This window comes from Antennarius striatus, chromosome 14 (assembly GCF_040054535.1).
Source record: "Antennarius striatus isolate MH-2024 chromosome 14, ASM4005453v1, whole genome shotgun sequence".
NCBI lineage: Eukaryota > Metazoa > Chordata > Actinopteri > Lophiiformes > Antennariidae > Antennarius > Antennarius striatus.
In genome coordinates, this window is record NC_090789.1 from 11,163,968 (window position 1) to 11,183,048 (window position 19,081).

The 19,081-nt window shown below is 38.9% G+C and overlaps 1 protein-coding gene across 2 annotated transcripts in view; it reads right to left on the minus strand.

The window, feature by feature from the left end:
* ctdp1 (CTD (carboxy-terminal domain, RNA polymerase II, polypeptide A) phosphatase, subunit 1) overlaps nucleotides 1-19,081 on the minus strand; it is a 53,668-nt gene that overhangs the window by 8,875 nt on the left and 25,712 nt on the right. For both annotated transcript variants that reach the window (XM_068332269.1, XM_068332268.1), the window contains exon 12: nucleotides 17,611-17,825. In XM_068332269.1, coding sequence (XP_068188370.1) covers nucleotides 17,611-17,825 — 215 coding nt within the window. The remainder of the gene's footprint in view (nucleotides 1-17,610; nucleotides 17,826-19,081) is intronic.

Consider the following 19,081-nt stretch of genomic DNA (forward strand, 5'->3'; position numbering starts at 1 on the left):
AGGTTATGTAAATGTAAATTCAGTCTTTTTCTGGCTCGATGTGTCTGATAATATTAAAGACATATCCTAAAATACAGGATAAAGAACTCCAGACATGACAATATGTTGTTTTGTTTGTGCCATGCTAGTAAACAGTTTTGTGCATTCATTCCAAATGTCACTAAAGTATATTTGATGTTTGCTGCCTCACATTATTCTAGCTTATTGGTAACAATGGGAATCTATCCAATGGAAAATCAGTGGTCATGACTACTTTTTCACAGTTGCAGCTTTTGTTAGTATGTTTATATTGTACAAAGTATGTACAAATGTACCTATATTTCTATACTGGTTGGTAAACTGTTATTCATTGTCAGTAATATTTCTGCGGTCACCCTTTTCTACATCAAGTGAACATGACTCAGTCACAAGATCCGGACACAAATTAAAAGCCTGTAGGTGCAGGACTCAAGACTTGGACTCACCATGGAGTTGGTTCAAAGAATACAAGAGAAGGAGTCTATCTCATTTTCAATTTACAGGTTGGCAAAAAAAGACTATTTCAAAAAGGAGAGGAGCAGGATTTGATCAGTGTGCCTTGAAAAATGTCTGAGGAAGACAGAAAATTTTGACTGATAGTCTTTATGACAGATATATTTGGAAGAGCTCCATAGCTGCTTAATTTATATAAAAGGTCCTTTTTCCAGGTCATAAAATATTTGAGATTAATATCTGTGTTGGAGTTTTCCATCTTTGCACTCTATCTGAGGTGTGCAAACAACTGCCATCTGCTTTATCTCACTAATGTCCAAAACATTAAAGCCTACTCAAGCAAGTTGACAATGATGGAAAATAAAGGCAGCGTAATCTGTATATCTGAAGTCAAGAAAGTTAATAGTTTAACTGTGTACACAGAGGAGACAAAGAATGATGCCATCAAAACAAAGGATGGTGTGCTGGGAAGGAAGGATCTATATGTTAAAAAGAAAGTTTTAAAACAAATATTTAGGTTTTTAGTAAATGTTATTTATGCATTCCTTGGTCAGGTACTAGTATTATTCTCATTACTCCTTTTTTATACAATGCCAAGCTTAACAATTTACCTGCGTTACCAGATTAAATATGTATTTCAGATATAAACATGGTAGTTATAATCTCATTTTGACTTGTACCGGAGATAACCAAACATTCTTAAATATTAGTGTAGCATCAGGGCACATAAAACAAATATTAGGATAAACAGTATTACTATGCATTATAGCAAAGTATTTTTGCTCCCAACTTGTCATGGTTTTCCTTGATTTCAAAGAGTTGGAGTGAGGTCATTCTGATGTTGAGGTGCAACTTCAATACTTAGTTCTATTCCCCTGCGAAGCAGGATACCTGCTGAGGCATAATGTTGGTTGATCTGACTTGAAAAAGAATTTTAAATTTCTCACCAAAGATAGAAGTTAGAAAAACAGTGTTGTTGAAAGAGAAATTTGCATAGGTTTTACATTTCTAAAATGAGAGCCACACTACGCTGCTACTTAGATACTTTGGCATGTTATGCTCCTACAGTCCATGCAAACATTTTTGATTGTAGAAGCATGTGTTGCTAATTTTTGATGTGAGTAAGTTATTATTCTGGCTTAATTAAATGTGGTACATGTTGAATATTAGATATAGCTCTTTGTTAAAATTACTTTAAAAAAAGTAGTTTAGATATGGTTTGCAGCTGAGTGTGACGCGAGTCGGATGATGATCAGAACCTCTAAATCCGAGGCCATGGTTCTCGACAGGAAAAGGGTGGTGTGCCCTCTCTAGGTCGGTGGACAGTCTTTGCCCCAAGTGGAGGAGTTTAAGTATCTTGGGGTCTTGCTCACAAGTGAGGGAAGGATGGAACATGGATTGACAGACGTATTGGTGCAGGTTCCTCAGTGATGCGGTTGCCGTATAGGTCTGTCGTTTTGAAGACGGAGTGGAGTCGTAAGACGAAGCTCTCGACTTACCGAGCAATCTACGTTCCTACCCTCACCTGTGGTAATAAGCTTTGGGTCATGACCGAAAGGACAACAGCCCGGATACAAGAGGCTGAAATGACTTTCCTCCGCGGAGTGGCTGGGCGCACCCTTAGAGATAGGGTGAGGAGCTCAGTCACCAGGAAGGGGCTCGGAGTAGAGCCGCTGCTCCTCCACCTTGAGCAGAGCCAGCTGCGGTAGCTCGGGCATCTGTTCTGCCTCCTGGACCACTCCCTGGGGAGGTGTTTCGGGCATGTGCTACCGAGAGGAGACCTCGGGGAAGACCTAGGACACGGCAGAGAGACTGTCTCCCGGCTGGCCTGGGAATGCCTCAGGATCCCCCCAGAGGAGCTGGAAGAGGTGAGAGGGAAGTATGGACATCCCTCCTGTGACTTTCCCCGCAACACGGCCTGGGATAAGCAGTTGAAGATGGATGGATGGACGGAAGTAGTTTAGATGTGATATATCAGATTTACTAATGAAGTTACAGGATGATTATATACTCAAGTAAAGTGAATGGTGCAACACAGTTAATAATCTTGGTCAACTTGCTGGATTTAAGATGGGATTTTTCTAGATGAGAATTTGGGCTGCTTCGTCTTCTTGATAAAAAATGTGTTGTGCTCAGCAAGTGTTCCCATACACCTGTATTATGACCAGCTGAAATGCAAAAGTTTATCTGAAGACACCGAATGTTATTCTGGGTACGCTGTCTATCATACGGACCACATTTGGTTCATGAAAAGTGCAGACATAAAAAAATAGTGGAAATTCTTTAAAGTAACTTCTACTTGCCAAAAACCTGTGCACACTTTTCTGTTTAAGAAAAAAATAGGCTATGCAAGTATGTATGGAAAGATGGTGATGAACAACAGCTATTAAGAGGCCAAAATTCCCGAGTGCCTCACAGTGAGATCAATCTGAAACATGGGTCAGAGAGTACTTATAGGTTCTAATTGCTTATTTCTCTTTTCTCCTCTTTTCATATATGTGAAAAGCCTGAGTGAGAATTCCTACTTTTCACAGCCTCCCCTTCTTTCTCCCTGCTGGACAGGTTTTAGTAGGGGCAGAGACCACAGGTATCATTTTTAGTTTGTTAGCACTGCTCAGCAATGAAAATGCTCACTATTGGATTCAACATGCTCACAAGGGGCTGTCCGACAAGGTGGAAGACTGTCAACATCCTTTAAACCTGTGTTACATGCACAATCCTCCTTTCCTGCATGTGGCATCTTTCAAAGCGCCTTTGAGAGTCAGGTGTCATGCTTCATTGTCAGACTAACAAGACAGCTGGGTGACACTATCTCCCTTGAGCCAGATTGATGGATTTGATCGACTCCATGAGGTGAAACAAGGCTTTCAAATACTTCTTCAAGAACACATTCACAGTGTTGGGCAACTACACAATACCACAATGAAAATTTTAGTTTGGGACTGCGTAATCCAGAAAATATGGCAATCAATGTCAAATACTGATTCTGAAAATGCAACGGAGTATGAATATGATCGGCTGTGTGAATAGAATCATTAGTCATTTAAATGTGAAAAACATTTCTGCAAACTGTCAGAATGAGGTAGTGGCAGCAGTCAAAGAAACAGCAGAGGCGGAAAGAACCAGTAAAAGTGTTAAACAAACGTACAAAAACAACTGTTCTTCAGTGTGCCTTGTCTTGAGTACATGTCTTAAAACCCCATGAAATCTCACTGTGTTGCAGAATAATAAGAAGTTGATCTATCTTTATGATTTCTACTGTACAGTCTCCTCTAATTCCATTTAATTAATTATGTAAACTATATATCACAGATCATATAATCAGTGTGTCACATTTAAGATTTGGACTAATGCAGGAATTTCATTACATTTGGATCACAGTATCTTGTGGTCAAATAAACACTGGCACCGCTGTAAATATGAAGCAATCAATACACACCTATTAAGCTTTTGCATGCTAAGGCAAGTACACAAGCAGAAAATAGGTTCTTATCGGACCCATTTTCTACCTATGTACAAAGTTGAACAGAACTCCACTTGGCAATTTTTGATCGCAAAATTTTTTAAAGGGTTAACAAATTCCTGGATACATCCCATCATCTGGAACACCAAACTGAATGGATTCCTTCTTCTCCCATGTGCGCAAATTTCTTCTGGAAATTCATCCCGAAGATTTCATCTTATTCTCTTAACAAACCAACCGACCCACATTCGGACTGGGTGAAAACATAACTCTTCCCACTGGAAGATGATGGGAGAAGGATAAGTGACTCTTTTCAATTCCTTTCATAACACAGCCATGCAAACCTGAGTTTCACCAAGAAACAGTGACATTTGGCAATCTGCCAAAACTTGATCAAAAAGGAGCTATGACTGAGGAATGTATCTCTGGCTTTATACTAACAAAAAACAAACGTGTACGTTGTCTTTGGTGGAAAAAACAAACCTGCAGCTCGACGATTTATCATTTTGAATGAATGAAAAGCAGATGCCAACTACTCTATGTGATCTTCTTTAATGTAATAATTTTCTGTTTGTCAAAAGAAGCAATTTGAAGGCCCAGCTTTAGGTTATGAGTACTTGTGGTGAGCAGAGCACTTTTTAATGCTTCAGTTTTTTTCTACTTGGACTCACATTTATGCCTATAAAGCATCAGTGGAAAATGGAAAATATAGGCCAAGCAGTTATATTTAACTGGCCCGCACTCTATATCACAGAATAATTTATCACAGAATAATTTATATAATAAAAATTCTGCTGAAGCTCAGATTTACACGTTTTTACCATTCAGCATTATATGTCTACAACTCTACTAGAGTAAGTAATGACCAGAGGACACCCTGTTCTCACTTTGCCTCTCAAATAATGTGACAGCTGACCCTATAGTGGCTCCAACAAACTCCAACTCACCTATCCAGGAGCAGTTTGTCAGAATGCAACTCTGGACAGCATGGCAGAAGGAAACTAAAGCTCTGTTATACGAATCAACTCTGCTGATAACGGCTGTCAAAGAATGTTTGTACCTGACAAATGACATAAACTCGGAAGTTGCTTTACGAGAAGGAGCTACAACTGCAAGTCAAAAGAAAAGAATTGACCTGTACTTTGACGAGCCTAATTCATTCTGGCCGTTTGTGTCAATCTCAGCCCGAGTGCCAGACATACTATTGGATAACAATTAACAACCTGCAAAAAGCCTCTATGAGCCCTGTGTGAAAAGACCAATATGAAAGCTGACGGACAAAGAAAAATAACAGCTCTAAAAACAACAAATCAAATCACGTTTATCAGTGAACCAAATATCAAAAAAATTCAACAGATAATTTGAACACACACTTGGAAAGACGCAGCACCACTGCAACAGTCTTCAGGGTATCAGCTAATACTTACTAACAATTAACCACAACAGGGCCCTTGGGTGCAGATGTTCTAATTGGAATGCTCATGGAGTTGAACTTACAACATGGGAAAAAACAGTCTTATCTCATTTACAAATTCTATCATCTACTCCAGTAGAAAAGAGAGTGAACCATTCCCTGTCCAGATACCAGAAATGTATGTCATGTTAATAATGTTTCTGTACCACATACAGTATATGAATTTAAAAAAATGTAGGAGTTCAGCATGTGATTGTTGTTAAAGCCTGCCAGGAGAAGACTAGAGAGAAAAAACAATTGACCAAACTGACCAAATATGAGCAAAAATGATATCAAGTTTAAATGAACCTAAAATGTTTTCAAAAATTAAATTAAAGAAATTAGTAATGATACACACTTCTTTAAGGTGTATCTCCCCACCTACATATTTGAATAAGCTCAATCGAAAACCTCACGGTGTCACGTTTTAACTCCACTCACTACCGCCCAATCAATCATGGCACATCTGCCAGAAGGAATCACGTGAACAATATGGCGTAAGGCATCAGCCAGCAGGAATTTTTGTTGCTGTTACGCCTTAAGTCCACATGACAACAAAGATATCCGGGACGAAAACGCTGGCCAAGTTTTTTAAAAATGACGAGTCTGCGTTGTCGTGTGGACGCTGTAACTGAAACTTTTCTATCCGGGGGGCATCTCCCTGCGACGAAAACCGCTGTGCCTTAGTGTGTGTGTGACCCACGTCTACATGTGCACACAGAATGGACGGTGTTAAAACCGGCTATTTTCTGACGTACAGTATAACAGCTCCACATCAAAGACGCGTCGATAAACATGCTTGACAGTTGAATATCTGTTCGTCTGTTTCTTTCTTTATGAGCCATAAAGTTTATATATTTATTTATTCCCGTTCCTCGCTAAAGATGTCGACACCAGTTCTGGGTCAGACTGGGATGCGCTGCCTGCTGCTAACCCCAACCGTAACTCTGTGATGGGTGCGCTTGATTTAAAATACCAATACATTTGTTTTCATGTGTTTGGTATGAGGTCTGATATTACTGTTTTATCGTGGAATTTCCACAGGTTCCCGCTACTGTATGTACAGGTATAAGAATATATGTGATTTAACTGACTCCTGTGCAGTGTAACCTGTAACAGTCGCAGTGTTACGCTGTTGTAAGTAAAATGCCCATATATAACCAGAGCATAAACAAGTAAAATTAAGACTAGCAAATTTACAAAGAGTCTGCAAAGAATCTCAGATTTTACAGTTAATGATAACATACAGTAATGTCCATATACAAGACTTCAGCTCCACAACTTAAAAGCCTGGAAAATATGAAGAAAATGCTTCTGGGGTCGCACAAAAGAGTAAAGCAACACAGGAAGAGAGAAGCAGTGAGAGATCAGTTCATAGTAACACAAGATGGGCTATAATTTTATTTCTCCCTTTCATCATTGTCAAAGAGCACACTGAACAAAAGCCGCCAAATGCTGATAAGACCAAGGTACCCTACAATGTGTTTTGGCTTTGTTCTTTGTCAAAGAGAGATAAGCAGTAGGATTCGTATAATCAGATTTCAGCTGTCCTACAGAAGAGTACTGAAAAATTAAGGTGACATCTATTAATAAAAAAGTTCACACCCTGTTTAAGGTTATGTACCAAGGCTGATATGTTTTAAGGGTGCCATGGAAGCATTATCAGCAATCACGGTGTGTATTTGCATATTATATTTGTGAGCATTTCACACATATAGCGAACTGCACATTTTCAAATAACATCTACCCCAAATGTGGAACGCTGATTTTAGTTTTCTATATAAGCACCACTTAATGTTTAGGCGAACAAAATCAGCTGAAGTGGTATTGGCTGAGCCATGAGGGGTCAGTTACATTAGAATTTAATGAGGTGATGAATGTCAAGGGTGGTAATTTGCAGTAGCAGCACAAACAGATTATGGAGAGAAGTTCATGCTGGGGAACTTTGACAGTGTGAGAGCATCTACTATTTAATTAGGGAAATTTGAGTTCTGGTGGGTGGTCAAGGTTCACTGAAAGCAAACAACACTGACTGTTCTAAGCCAGCAAGATGACAGTGAGACAGCACTGAAGTTCACAGAGTGGGTTTAATGATACTGACCAAGTTTTATGGAATCAAAATTATCTGAACGTCATAAAGTATAATTTTATTGTGATTTGATTCTCAAATAAAATCTCTTTCCATATAGGTTTTGTTAGATTGACTTCCATGTCACTGAGGCCCGGTGTCACCTTCCGTCAATCTTTACCTGGAACTTTTGTTTTGGTCGAGGTGGATGGTCAAAGATCATACAAATGTTGTAAAAAAGATTTCTTAAACAATTATAAAATGGGCGAGGGTGGTGAGAAAATTGATATTTGGGTTCTTCACACGTCTCTCTAGCATAGGGTGTCAAAGTCAAATACATAGAGGGCCACAAAAACAAACTTGCTACAAGCCGAGGGTCGGGCTGGTTCAGTGTTTATTAAAACATATTGAAATGAACATAGCCTATTGAACCAATAGCTAACACAGTGTATATTATGTAATGATTAAATAAATTAAATTGTATGTGCTATAATCTGAAAATACGTTATTCTGCATGTATTACAGCATGCACAATAATAATATTGTGCATGCACAATAATAATGCATTACTGTACGAAAAAATTAAGACATTTTAAAAAAATTATTGTGCTGCTCTATGATCCTACCAATCACTGCTTTCAAATAGCTGACTCCCACCTGGCTTGAAAGCCCCTGCTCTCAGCGTCCACGTTCCTTTTAGCCATTTTTGAACAGGGGAGTAGCCAAATGCAACCTCTGCTCTGATTGTTGATAAACATCCATCCATCGTCATGACCGCTTCATCCGCCGTCACTGAGCATGGGAAGCTATAGCCTATCCCAGCTGGGTTAGGGAGTGAGACGGGGGAAACTTCAGGTCAGTGGACTGCGCCGCCACACAGACAACCACACACACTCATTCCTACGGTCAATTTGGGACTGGTCAATTAACCTGAAGCGCATGTTTTTGGAGGTGGGAGGAAGCCCAAGAACCCGAAGAGAACCCATGCAGACACGGGGAGAACATGCAAACTACACACAGAGGGGGACTTGAACCTAGAACCGCTTTGTTGTGTGGCGACAGCCCTACCCATTACGCAACAAAAAAAATCAGCTAGTGTTCAAATATACAGTATGCCCAGTCTAATAATGGAAGATAAGCAGGCTACTAAAATGTGAACCGGGAACCGCCTTGCTGTGCGGCGACAGCGCTACCCACTGTGCCACCGTGCCGCCCATTGTCGATTTTAATAAGGCTGAATCAAGCAGATGAGTCTCGTGACGAGAAACTCACGCAGGTGCAAAACACAACGGCGATTTGTGGGTTCGAAATTTAAGTGGAAAAATGGATAAATTGTGAATATTTTTGTTGAAAGAAAGTGCATTTTTCCCCAATATTATATCGTGGAAAAGGGTAGCATCGATTTTTTTTATAGTCAGTATTTAAAGTTTGTGTCCCAGGGCACACGTTCTTTGATGATCGCGCGTCCCTGTCAAAAATGTGCGTCAAAGACGCAAGGCCGCACAAAAACCAGAACACTGGTGGCGTGCCTCATTTGATTTAACATGAACAGTAGTAGTCAAAATACAACTAAGGGTAGTGCAAAGCCTTTGTTGTGTAAGCATGAATCAGCATGTGGAAATTTCCATCCATTATGAAAATATCCTATAGTCTATCTGCTGCAGAGAAACATGATAAAAAAAAACCCAAATGCCCTAAAAAAACTACATCTTCAGATGTCTCACAATTAATGCACTACATAATTTCACGGCATAACAATAAAAGAACTTAAAAGACCCTTATTGAAATGAACTCGTGGATTTGCTGTAATATCGCTGTGTCACAATTGTGGTTTGAAAAGGGCTGTGATGGTGTTTTTCTATCAGAGACCATTAAACTACCAATTATGCCATTGTGGATGTGCTATGTATTAGCCCTGAGTAATAAAATAAGGAAAATTTGATTGCCCATTTCAATACATCGGTGTTATATGTGGAATGAAGTACACATAAATCTCACATACATTTCGTTTGGTGTTTTACTATGCTAAACGTTCTCCCAAGATTAGCCTCAGAAGCTTCAACATCATTGCTTAAGTCAGCATTCGGCTGTCAGGCGTGACACACCATCAAGGAAAACACATAAACCTTCTCCATTAAAAGGGAATGAAATGGCTGCACTTGTCATAAAAATTCACTTTCTTGCTTCGCTCAGAGATCCTCTGTCTCTGTCCTGACAGTAAAGGCAAATACTGGGCTTTCATGTCCAACTAGCATCTCGTCATGAGATACCAGGAATAACACTGCTGATCAGCCAAATTGTGATGATAGAGAAGACCCATAAGGAACCCATTAGCTAGGAAGTACAAAGTGTGAAGTATCACATTACCAATTGACGACCAAGCTAACAGTGTTTTCTAATGTTAACAGCTATCAAGGTAGGTAGCAAAAGCTCTTTTCCATACTATCTTTGCTCCTTTGAGGCTTAAATCTTCTCTAGGATAGGAGGCAAACACTATTTTCTTTATGGTCAACATTATGTTCTATTGTCCTCTCCTTTTCTATTCATTAGAATTTCTTTTCTGCTTCGATGATTGGAATAGAATGTTTTTCTACTTTTGCTAGTTCTGCCAATCTTTATTGTCGCCTTCAAAAACTTATAAAGCCAAGCTGTCTTAATGTTGCAGACAGCAAATCAACAACCAAGCAGCTTCCTTTTGTTTGCAATACTTCCCCATTATGGCCACTTCTGCTGTGCGTTATGTGTGCCTAAGGCTCAACAGGCCCAAGCAATATTAACTACTGTATATTGTTTTATCAGTGGGGCAGGCTAGCTTTGGACATTGAAGTAATCAACTAGTTATATTTGCGTAATATAACTGACCATTTTAAATATGAAACCTGTACTTGGCCGAGTAGGTTCATGTGCTAAACCTAGAAAGGTTATATTTTTCCATTTTTTAGTAGAACTAAGCATGGAACCAATGTAACTGGTTTCAATGGAACTTGGTGGAAAAATGCATCTTGGACTAGACCTCATTAAATCTCGTGCAGACCCAGGTACGCGGCAGGTCATATAGGGTTTATTTATTCCTACTTACTGGGGCAGCTACATGGAGCACATGAGCTCCTTTTTGCCTCTGTGGCAAAACAGCCTTTAGCGTCAGCAGGTTATCATCAGTGATGCGTAAAAATTAATGAGTCAAAGTGGCTTATTATTGCTGACAAGCATTTCCTGCCTTGAACAATCTACTGATTGAAAGTAAACAAAGCTTTTCTATTGTGCACAACTGTTCTACACAATATCCAATAACTTCACCAATAACTGTATACAGGCTCATTCTGTACATCTGGGTTCTTTCCGGGCTCTCTTCAGGCTTAACTAAAATCTGACGACACCTAATAGAACCTTTAAAAACAGAGTAAAAGATCCATAAAGCTTACTGCATATGAAATGAAAATTCAGAGTTATGGCTGATGTGCCTACTGTAATTATTTGATAGAAGGTAAAATCAACAAAATGCCCTGGAGAGCAGGTTAGGCCATAAGGAATGTCATGACTACAAATGACTGCAAAAGTGAGCCCCATATGCAGAAAAATTGATGTCAAAGCTCTGACAATGCAAACCTACTGGACCAAAAACACTGCTAAATCAGCAGTACATACAGTAGCACTGCCCTGAATCTGCTAGTGTTTAAAAGTGTTCCCTTTTATTTAACAGTGGCCCATTTGTTTTCACCCATTTCTAAAACATGCTTCAAGTTTATTGCTGTGGAACAAATGAAAGTCCACTGAGAAAAACGGGACATGCACCATTATATGGAGCATTCCCCAAGGTACCTGTTTCTGGCAAATAACATATTACTCAAGAAATGCCTCAAAGTCTACCAGCACAGGTACAAACGAAAGAGAAACATTTACATAAGAAGATGGTACATAAAGTAAGGTCACTTAAACTGTGGTGCATGTTCTCCCACTTAAACACAGGGGGCCGGTAAGCATGCAGTGGGGTGTGGGGGTAGAGTGGCAGGTAGCTCCATTGTGGTGCATCCCTCATGAGATGCTTATAAGGGGATGGCGCCTCGCTCAAGAGCGCCTCAGGAATGCTTGCTTCAGAGTGTCAGCTGACACCTCCCACTGTGAGCTCACACTCCGAAGTGACTGGACGGGACCGGGAACCGAACCACCAGTCTTGTGAGCATTGGTCAACCCACTCTACCGCTGAGTCAGTGCCGCCCCAAGTAATTAGTAATGTTGATCTGAATTGGATTTATAGGAATGAAACAATTTTGATGAATGTGAAACAATAACAATTCAGTACAATCCGCTGAAGGGAGAATGTGAGTCACACATGTTAACAATCTTGAGTTTGAAGTGAAGTGTGTATTTCACAAATTTTAAATACAATTAAACTCAAAAAAAATGTTTCATGATCTCTTTCCAAAAGGTACTGTGTATTTAATTAAAGAAAGGAATTGTCTGTCTTCTCTGGTAATTGCATTTGGGGTTACATTTGCAAAACTCGAGGATTTGAGACAAATTGAGTCAACAAGAGAAAGAAACCGAGATCGAGAGAGCCAGAGAGTTACAACGATAGATAAACCAAATGACAAAGTACCTCTCCAGCAAATGAGAGAGTTGTACATAATATATTATGAAAAACTAATGGGAAAAAAAACAAAACACATGACTGTTCCAAAGCATAATGTTAGGTTATTAGGCTAGAGCACAGAAGTGTCAGCGACATCATTTGTCAAAAATAAAACCAAAACCAAACAGTAGTTCATTGGGTCCGTTTCATAAAATAATTGTCACCTGGACTGTAGCCATTTAAAATCAATGTAATTTAACAACAATTTTAAATAAAAAATATTCAGTCATGTATATAACGGTGCATCAATTCGACCTTTACTAAAATTACTAAATGCAAATTCTGCATTAGTTACAAAACCTGTCAAAAATTCACTGGTCTCATGTTGACATGTATAAATGTATAATTGTGAAAGTGATGAAGTGTCTTAATTTTTTCTGAATCTAATTGAGAAGACTGAAAATTTTAAAGGCCATTTAAAATTACTACCCCGTGAAGTGAGAATAAAAGGGGGCATAATGGGACCATAGCAACACCAAATGAAAGAAAACGAGGGACACTGCAAAAAAGTGTCATCCTCAAAATTGCATTAAGGCTTCTTTAGTATTAGTCACTCTTTTTAGCATTCTAATGTCTCATGACTCAATTTTATGAGGAGCCGTCAGGGACACAATACAGAATAAATGTTTTCTCAAATACAACCGAAATGTTCTCACAAACTACTGAAATGTTCGGTAGTGTGTATGAGAGCATTTCAATAGTGTTTGTGAAGGCATGTATTCTGAATTATGTCCCTGACGGACCCTCATAAAATTTCACCAGAAATACTAGCAGCTGGCCCCTTTTGGCTTACTCAAGAGGAGAAACCAAGGGGTGAAGAGGCTTGTGAATCTTTATAATGTATGAAAGTAGCCAAAATAGATAGATTAAATTAAAACTCTTTTTTACTGCAGTTCACCTTGCAGAAAGAAAAGTAATGAGGTAGCTAGAGAGGCCAAGTAAGTAACAGTGAGAGAAAAATTTAACATTCTGAGAGTTCTAGGACATTTTGTCACTCTGGATTTCATTCAGTTAATCGTCTTTGAAAGTGAAGCACCTCTCTGATATCAAGCAGTGGAAGCAGTCAAAAGGAAGACCGGACTTCATGCTCCCTTGCCCTGCTATACATCTATCCTTTGATCAATGAAAAGACATGATTTGGCAATAGGAATTTTTTAAAGACCTATTCTCAGGCAGTTATGGGAGTGACTGTGGAGGGGCACTGTCTTCAATACCTGATGATTTGAATGTTTTCTACCAGAGGTTTCACAAGCCTGCATGGCTTGAATTTTCTACAAAAGACACTCTTCTGACTAAAACCTGGAACATGTATGGCGTTTACTGTACATATAAGCATACAGCAATGTCAGGATCAGAAAACATCCAACAAAGATGTGCCAGCAAGGTACTGTGTATTTTTCTAATTTCATACATCGCTGTCTGTCAGCCTGAATGGAAAACTTGTCAATACATTTTCATCGTCAATCACCTCCACTCTGGTGATGTTATGATAACATGCTTACTGAAGACAATGAGCTTCAAACTTGAAGCAGTAGAGCAATACAAGGTGCAGGAAACAGAAGCATCTGAAAAAAAATGTGTTGGTTACAAAAACAGGAAATTAGAAAGGATGACATCAGATAACAGCAGCCATGCTTGAGCAGTGAGTGGATGTAAATGTAGCAAGAGTAATGAATAAAAATGTTTGATGCAACAACAAATAAGAGAATGTATTAGCCTTAAAACCATTATTGGCGTGTGACTTTTATTGACGGTCAGTTTGATTCTATTGGTGGCGTTTTAAGTGAAATTTAAGTAAAAATAAAATTGTAAAATTTTCCTGTCAGAAAGTTGAAGAAAAATATTCAACAGATTATGGATGTAGTGAAAGAGGACATGAAGGTATTTGGTGGGAGAGAAGAGGATGCATAAGACAGGGTTAGATGGAGGCAACTGATTTGCTGTGGCGACCCATGAAGGGAAAAGCCAAGAGGAGAAGAGGATTGAGGCTGGATAATGACAGCTAACTGTTTAAAATAAATTCTCTAATGTTCTGTGTCTTTTTGTAAATGCAAATAATTAAAACAATTACAAACAGCAACTTAATCAGCTGAACCGGCTGGTACTGATACTTTCTGATACCTGGCACCACACGTTCCTCATACCATTCTTAAAGTGAAGGACTATGATGTTTGGCTACAGCTCCATAATTACCCAGCTCTGAGCAATAGCAAAATCATTCCTTCTGGTGGTGCAACTACTTTTCATAAAACAATATCCAAAGCCAAGTTGTATCAACTAGAGTCAAAGCCCATGGAAGGAACGCATAAACTTAATGATTCTGTAAATGAATAAAGAAAGACATTTGCCTTTTCTAAGTTCTTATTTAATGTGAGTGATTGTCTAAACCACTTACCAAAGACATTATGCACAATGTTTGAGCTGAGACTGTCTGGAAGGAGGCCAAATAGACCCGTTAAAACTGTTTGTAAGGGTCAACACGGATAGCTCTCACATTATCAGGGAATCTAGTATATATAGCTTTCAACAATAATTGCTGTGTGTTTATCAACCCATTGTAATAAAGACAATGTGCAGGTGTGGTAATCAAGGCCAACAATGGCTACATATCATAAATAATCCTCTCATTTAAAGCTTGCTAACAGCATTTATTCAACCCTCGGTTTTATGGTTGACAACTGGATTTCAGTAATGGGACACTATGTTTTAAGGGCGTCCTTTTAACAAAAACTCACTCTGGTTCTAAACCTTAAGTTTGATTTTAAGATGGTGATTCAAACATCTTAGTCGGTTCAGTATGCATCCTTTGTCTAAACTTCTCCTGACATCGGCTGCGTGCCCTTGCGACCAAGAAAAATGATGAGACATGTTGATTTGTAAGGAACCTTTAAGATGAACCAGAAACACAAATCATGTGTCTGAGCAGCTAAAACGTTTACTTCAATTCTCTCTTCTTTTGCTCAGATGCTAATTAAACTACACAGTAACATAAAGATTATTTTAGAACAAAAACTGTTTATTTTTTCAGTCATATTATATATTTTCCTTGAATTTAAAAGTTGCAAAGATGATGAGCATGTAAAATAGTCCACTTAAACGGGGACTAAAAGCAACATTTTTACTAGACCGATTACAATGGGACTACATTTTACCAAAGCTCTGTTGTGCATCTGTCTTTAGAAATTATTGACATAAATAGTACTTAAGATATTCCATGGTTTTCAAAAGACATTAAGTGTCCTCAGACATCCTGATGTGGGCCGAACAGTGGATGCCTGGAGTGTGCAATGAGGTGGAAAATTGATTCCTCAAAATAAAAACCTAAGTTGACAAAGAAAAAAAGTGTAATCAGCCTAAGGCTTGTTAGCTCATCATGCATTAATTGATTTTAAAAAGATGAAGCGTGTACTCATCAAAAAAGAAATGATCTGTTGGACTTATACAGTTAAAAAAGCAAATCACTGACTGTGAATGTTGCTTATCTTTTTCCTTGGGCAGGGGAATAAATCTTCTCTCTATTCCCGATGTTGGAGCTAATTATTTTAATTCGACTCACTCAGAGGATCCAACCGCTGACTATTTTTTGTAAAACCTGACTGTTACTTGCTTAAAACTGGATGTGTGAGAGGAACATACTCAATGCTGATGGATGTCATTGGGGAAAATTAAGTGACAAAAAAATAAGCAAGACATTATTTGCATGAATTTGGACATGCAAATGTATCCGAAAATTGAGCCCACTGATTGTTTGGGTACCATTCAAGTGTTGCCTTTGTGTTTTAGATGAATTACAGAACAAAGACACAAGTGACATTTTCACATTAAACAGACTGACTAGAGAAATGCAGGAGCAGATCGCAAATGATGGTGAAATAAAACACAGACATCATGACAATAGCTTAGCAACAGATGTATGTTTATTTTGTGCCAAATATAAGAAAGCTGTGAAGCCAGCGATAGAGACTGACAGAACTATTAAACCAACTCCTGAGGGAGTGGAAGCCCCACAGAGTCACATCTAAATCAGGAGCAGCTATACGACTTTTGCATGGGTCTTAAAATTGCCTTCATGTCCTACTGAGCAACAAAGCAGTGCAATCATGTCTTCTGCCAGACAGGAGAACTATATTAACAAAGTCTGAAAGTTTAGAGATGACTGATAGATATTTTTTGAGTTTACATAAGTCTGGGAATTACAATATATTGTAATGTTAGATAAGTCAAGGTAGTCCAGAGCAATGGAGAGTGTGGAAAAGAGGTGAAGAAGCGTGTCCAGGCAGGATGGAACGGGTGGAGGAAAGTGTCAGGTGTGATGTGTGATAGAAGAGTTTCAGCTAAAATGAAAGGAAAGGTGTACAAAACTGTGGTGAGATCAGCGATGTTGTTTGGTCTAGAGACAGTGTCACTGAGGAAAAGACAGGAGACAGAGCTGGAGGTAGCAGAGATGAAGATGCTGAGGTTCTCTCTGGGAGTGACCAGGAAGGATAGGATCAGGAATGAGTACATCAGAGGGACAGCACATGTTAGAGGTTTTGGAGATAAAGTCAGAGAGGCCAGACTGAGATGGTTTGGACATGTCCAGAGGAGAGATAGTGAATATATTGGTAGAAGGATGCTGAGTTTTGAACTGCCAGGCAGGAGGCCTAGAGGAAGACCAAAGAGGAGGTTTATGGATGTAATGAGGGAAGACATGAAGGTAGTTGGTGTGAGAGAAGAGGATTCAAAGGACAGGGCTAGATGGAGGAAATTGATTCGCTGTGGCGACCCCTGAAGGGAAAAGCCGAAAGGAAAAGAAGAAGATAAGTCAAGGTAGTTTCGGACTGGAGGGAGAACCAGGATTAAACCTCTCAACATTAACATTTAATATATTATGTTTTAATATAGTGGCGGCACGGTGGCGCAGTGGTTAGCGCTGTCGCCTCACAACACGGCATTTTCATGTGTTGGCGCACCGAGATGCCCTGAGCCATGCTCATGATGGACTGCTTCCAGAGCAGGAGTCAAAACACGCCTTTATTGACACTGCTGACACACAGTAACGTATGTCAACAGTTATAGATACTGTCTGATGAGCAGCCTTGTTTTAACAGAGATGCAAAATGCCCAGTAATATTGCTATTAAGGAGAAACAGAGAAAAAAATAATATGCCAGATGAAACTAACATCCAACATGAACAGCTCTTCTCAACTAAGGCCTGACTTTCAGCAATAACAACAAAACTCTTTGCCTGCCTGCTGTCTGTTTGACATTTGTCTCCATGGCAACGGATTAGACCGTCTGGCTTCAGCATGGTTGTGCTGATTAAAGTGATGCGTTATGATAATAGTCATTGTAGGAGTATGACCTGAATATATTTATAAGGATTCTCATTGGATTTCTTTCTTGCCAAATGCAATTTAAGTTAAGCATCCTTCAAGCTTGGATGTGTTTATATAAGAGGTAGAAGATCAGCAGTGAAATGACAGTGATGGCATTGAGGAGCTGATAAACAAACTAGGCAATATTAAAAAGTTTGGGATCTCACCTTGGCACACTACTCTGCAGACCAGCCTCCCTGGATGGTATGTGGATCTTCTCCATGCGCGGCACCTGTGACGCAGACTCTCCTGTTGCTCTCTGTCCAGCTACTTGTTTTTGCTGCTGGTCCTCCTCTTCATCCTCCATCTCCTCACTGCCTGGCTTATCCTTCCCTCGGCCCTCACTTTCATTGTCACTCTCTTCGCCTAAGATGTCATCCACCTAATTTAAGACAAAGGAGTTTTGTGACTTTTTTTTAAATATCTCTAAACAGGATAAGTTGAGATTTATGTAAAATTCTCTTCACTTTCAGTTATGAATTTAGCTAATTTATAATTTCACATACTACATATCAATACTCTCAAGTGTTCCAGAACTTAATATACAATTTACTGGCAAAACATACTTAATTATACTTAAACTCAGGGCCTTTATTTTCAGGGGATCTTTGAAAAACCTAATTGCAAAATCCATCACATTATATCTGAACCATTTTTTCCCTTCTACAAATAAATCAGGCTACGTGCTGTATATATCAGCAATTTTGCTGAAATATTGTTTTTCATTTTCAATCCATTTAAATTTTTGCCAAGACTGAATGCGGAGTATGTGAGTACTGTAATCTTGACAAAATTCTGTTGGTGACATTATACTAAATCATGATTTGGGCCAGAATAATTTATCAGTGACTACCTCATGTACTGTATGATTGCAAGATTGCAAGACCTGCAAGGTTCATTTGGTGGAACATTGACAAACAGGTTACAAAGAAAGAAACTAAACTCAGTGGCAATAATACACCTGTAGGCTGTTTACACCTGCAACAAAAGAGGAAGATCACCCATTGACCACAAGGCAGATGACAGAAGCACTGTATGCTAGCTGTACAAAAGTCCACAATGGAATTCCTTCAAGTAAATAACATTGAGTAGATTCTATACAAGTCCACAACGATGCACAATCACTTGAGAGTAAAGCACTGGAATAAGATGACCCTTCAACACTTAGTGACTATGTTAGTCGGCAGACAAAGTAAGCTTGATCACTAGTCATTGGTGCTGAGCAATTTTGGTTATTTCTACTGTTGGAAATGCCTATCCCTAATTTATAGCTTTTCCTCATCAAAGCGGTCTCTGGTTAGCTTTTTTCTCGATAGCAGATGACCCATAGATGGTGTGTGATAAAACACTACGTAGCATAATGTACTTCTTACAGGAGGTATCTGCTGGATAAAATCTATGCAGCACAACCATAAATGCTTAGGGCAGGGACGTGGAATTAAACGAGAAAACTTCTCAGTTTTCTTTCAACAAATCAGTGACAAATTTGTTACTATCGGAAAGAGAATCATTGTATTCTGATTTATATTGAAGACACTAAGTATATTCCCACATGTGAGTAGACCACAACATTTTAATATATTACATACAAATATCACGAGAAATCACACTTATATTCTTTGCTGGTCTATATTAATG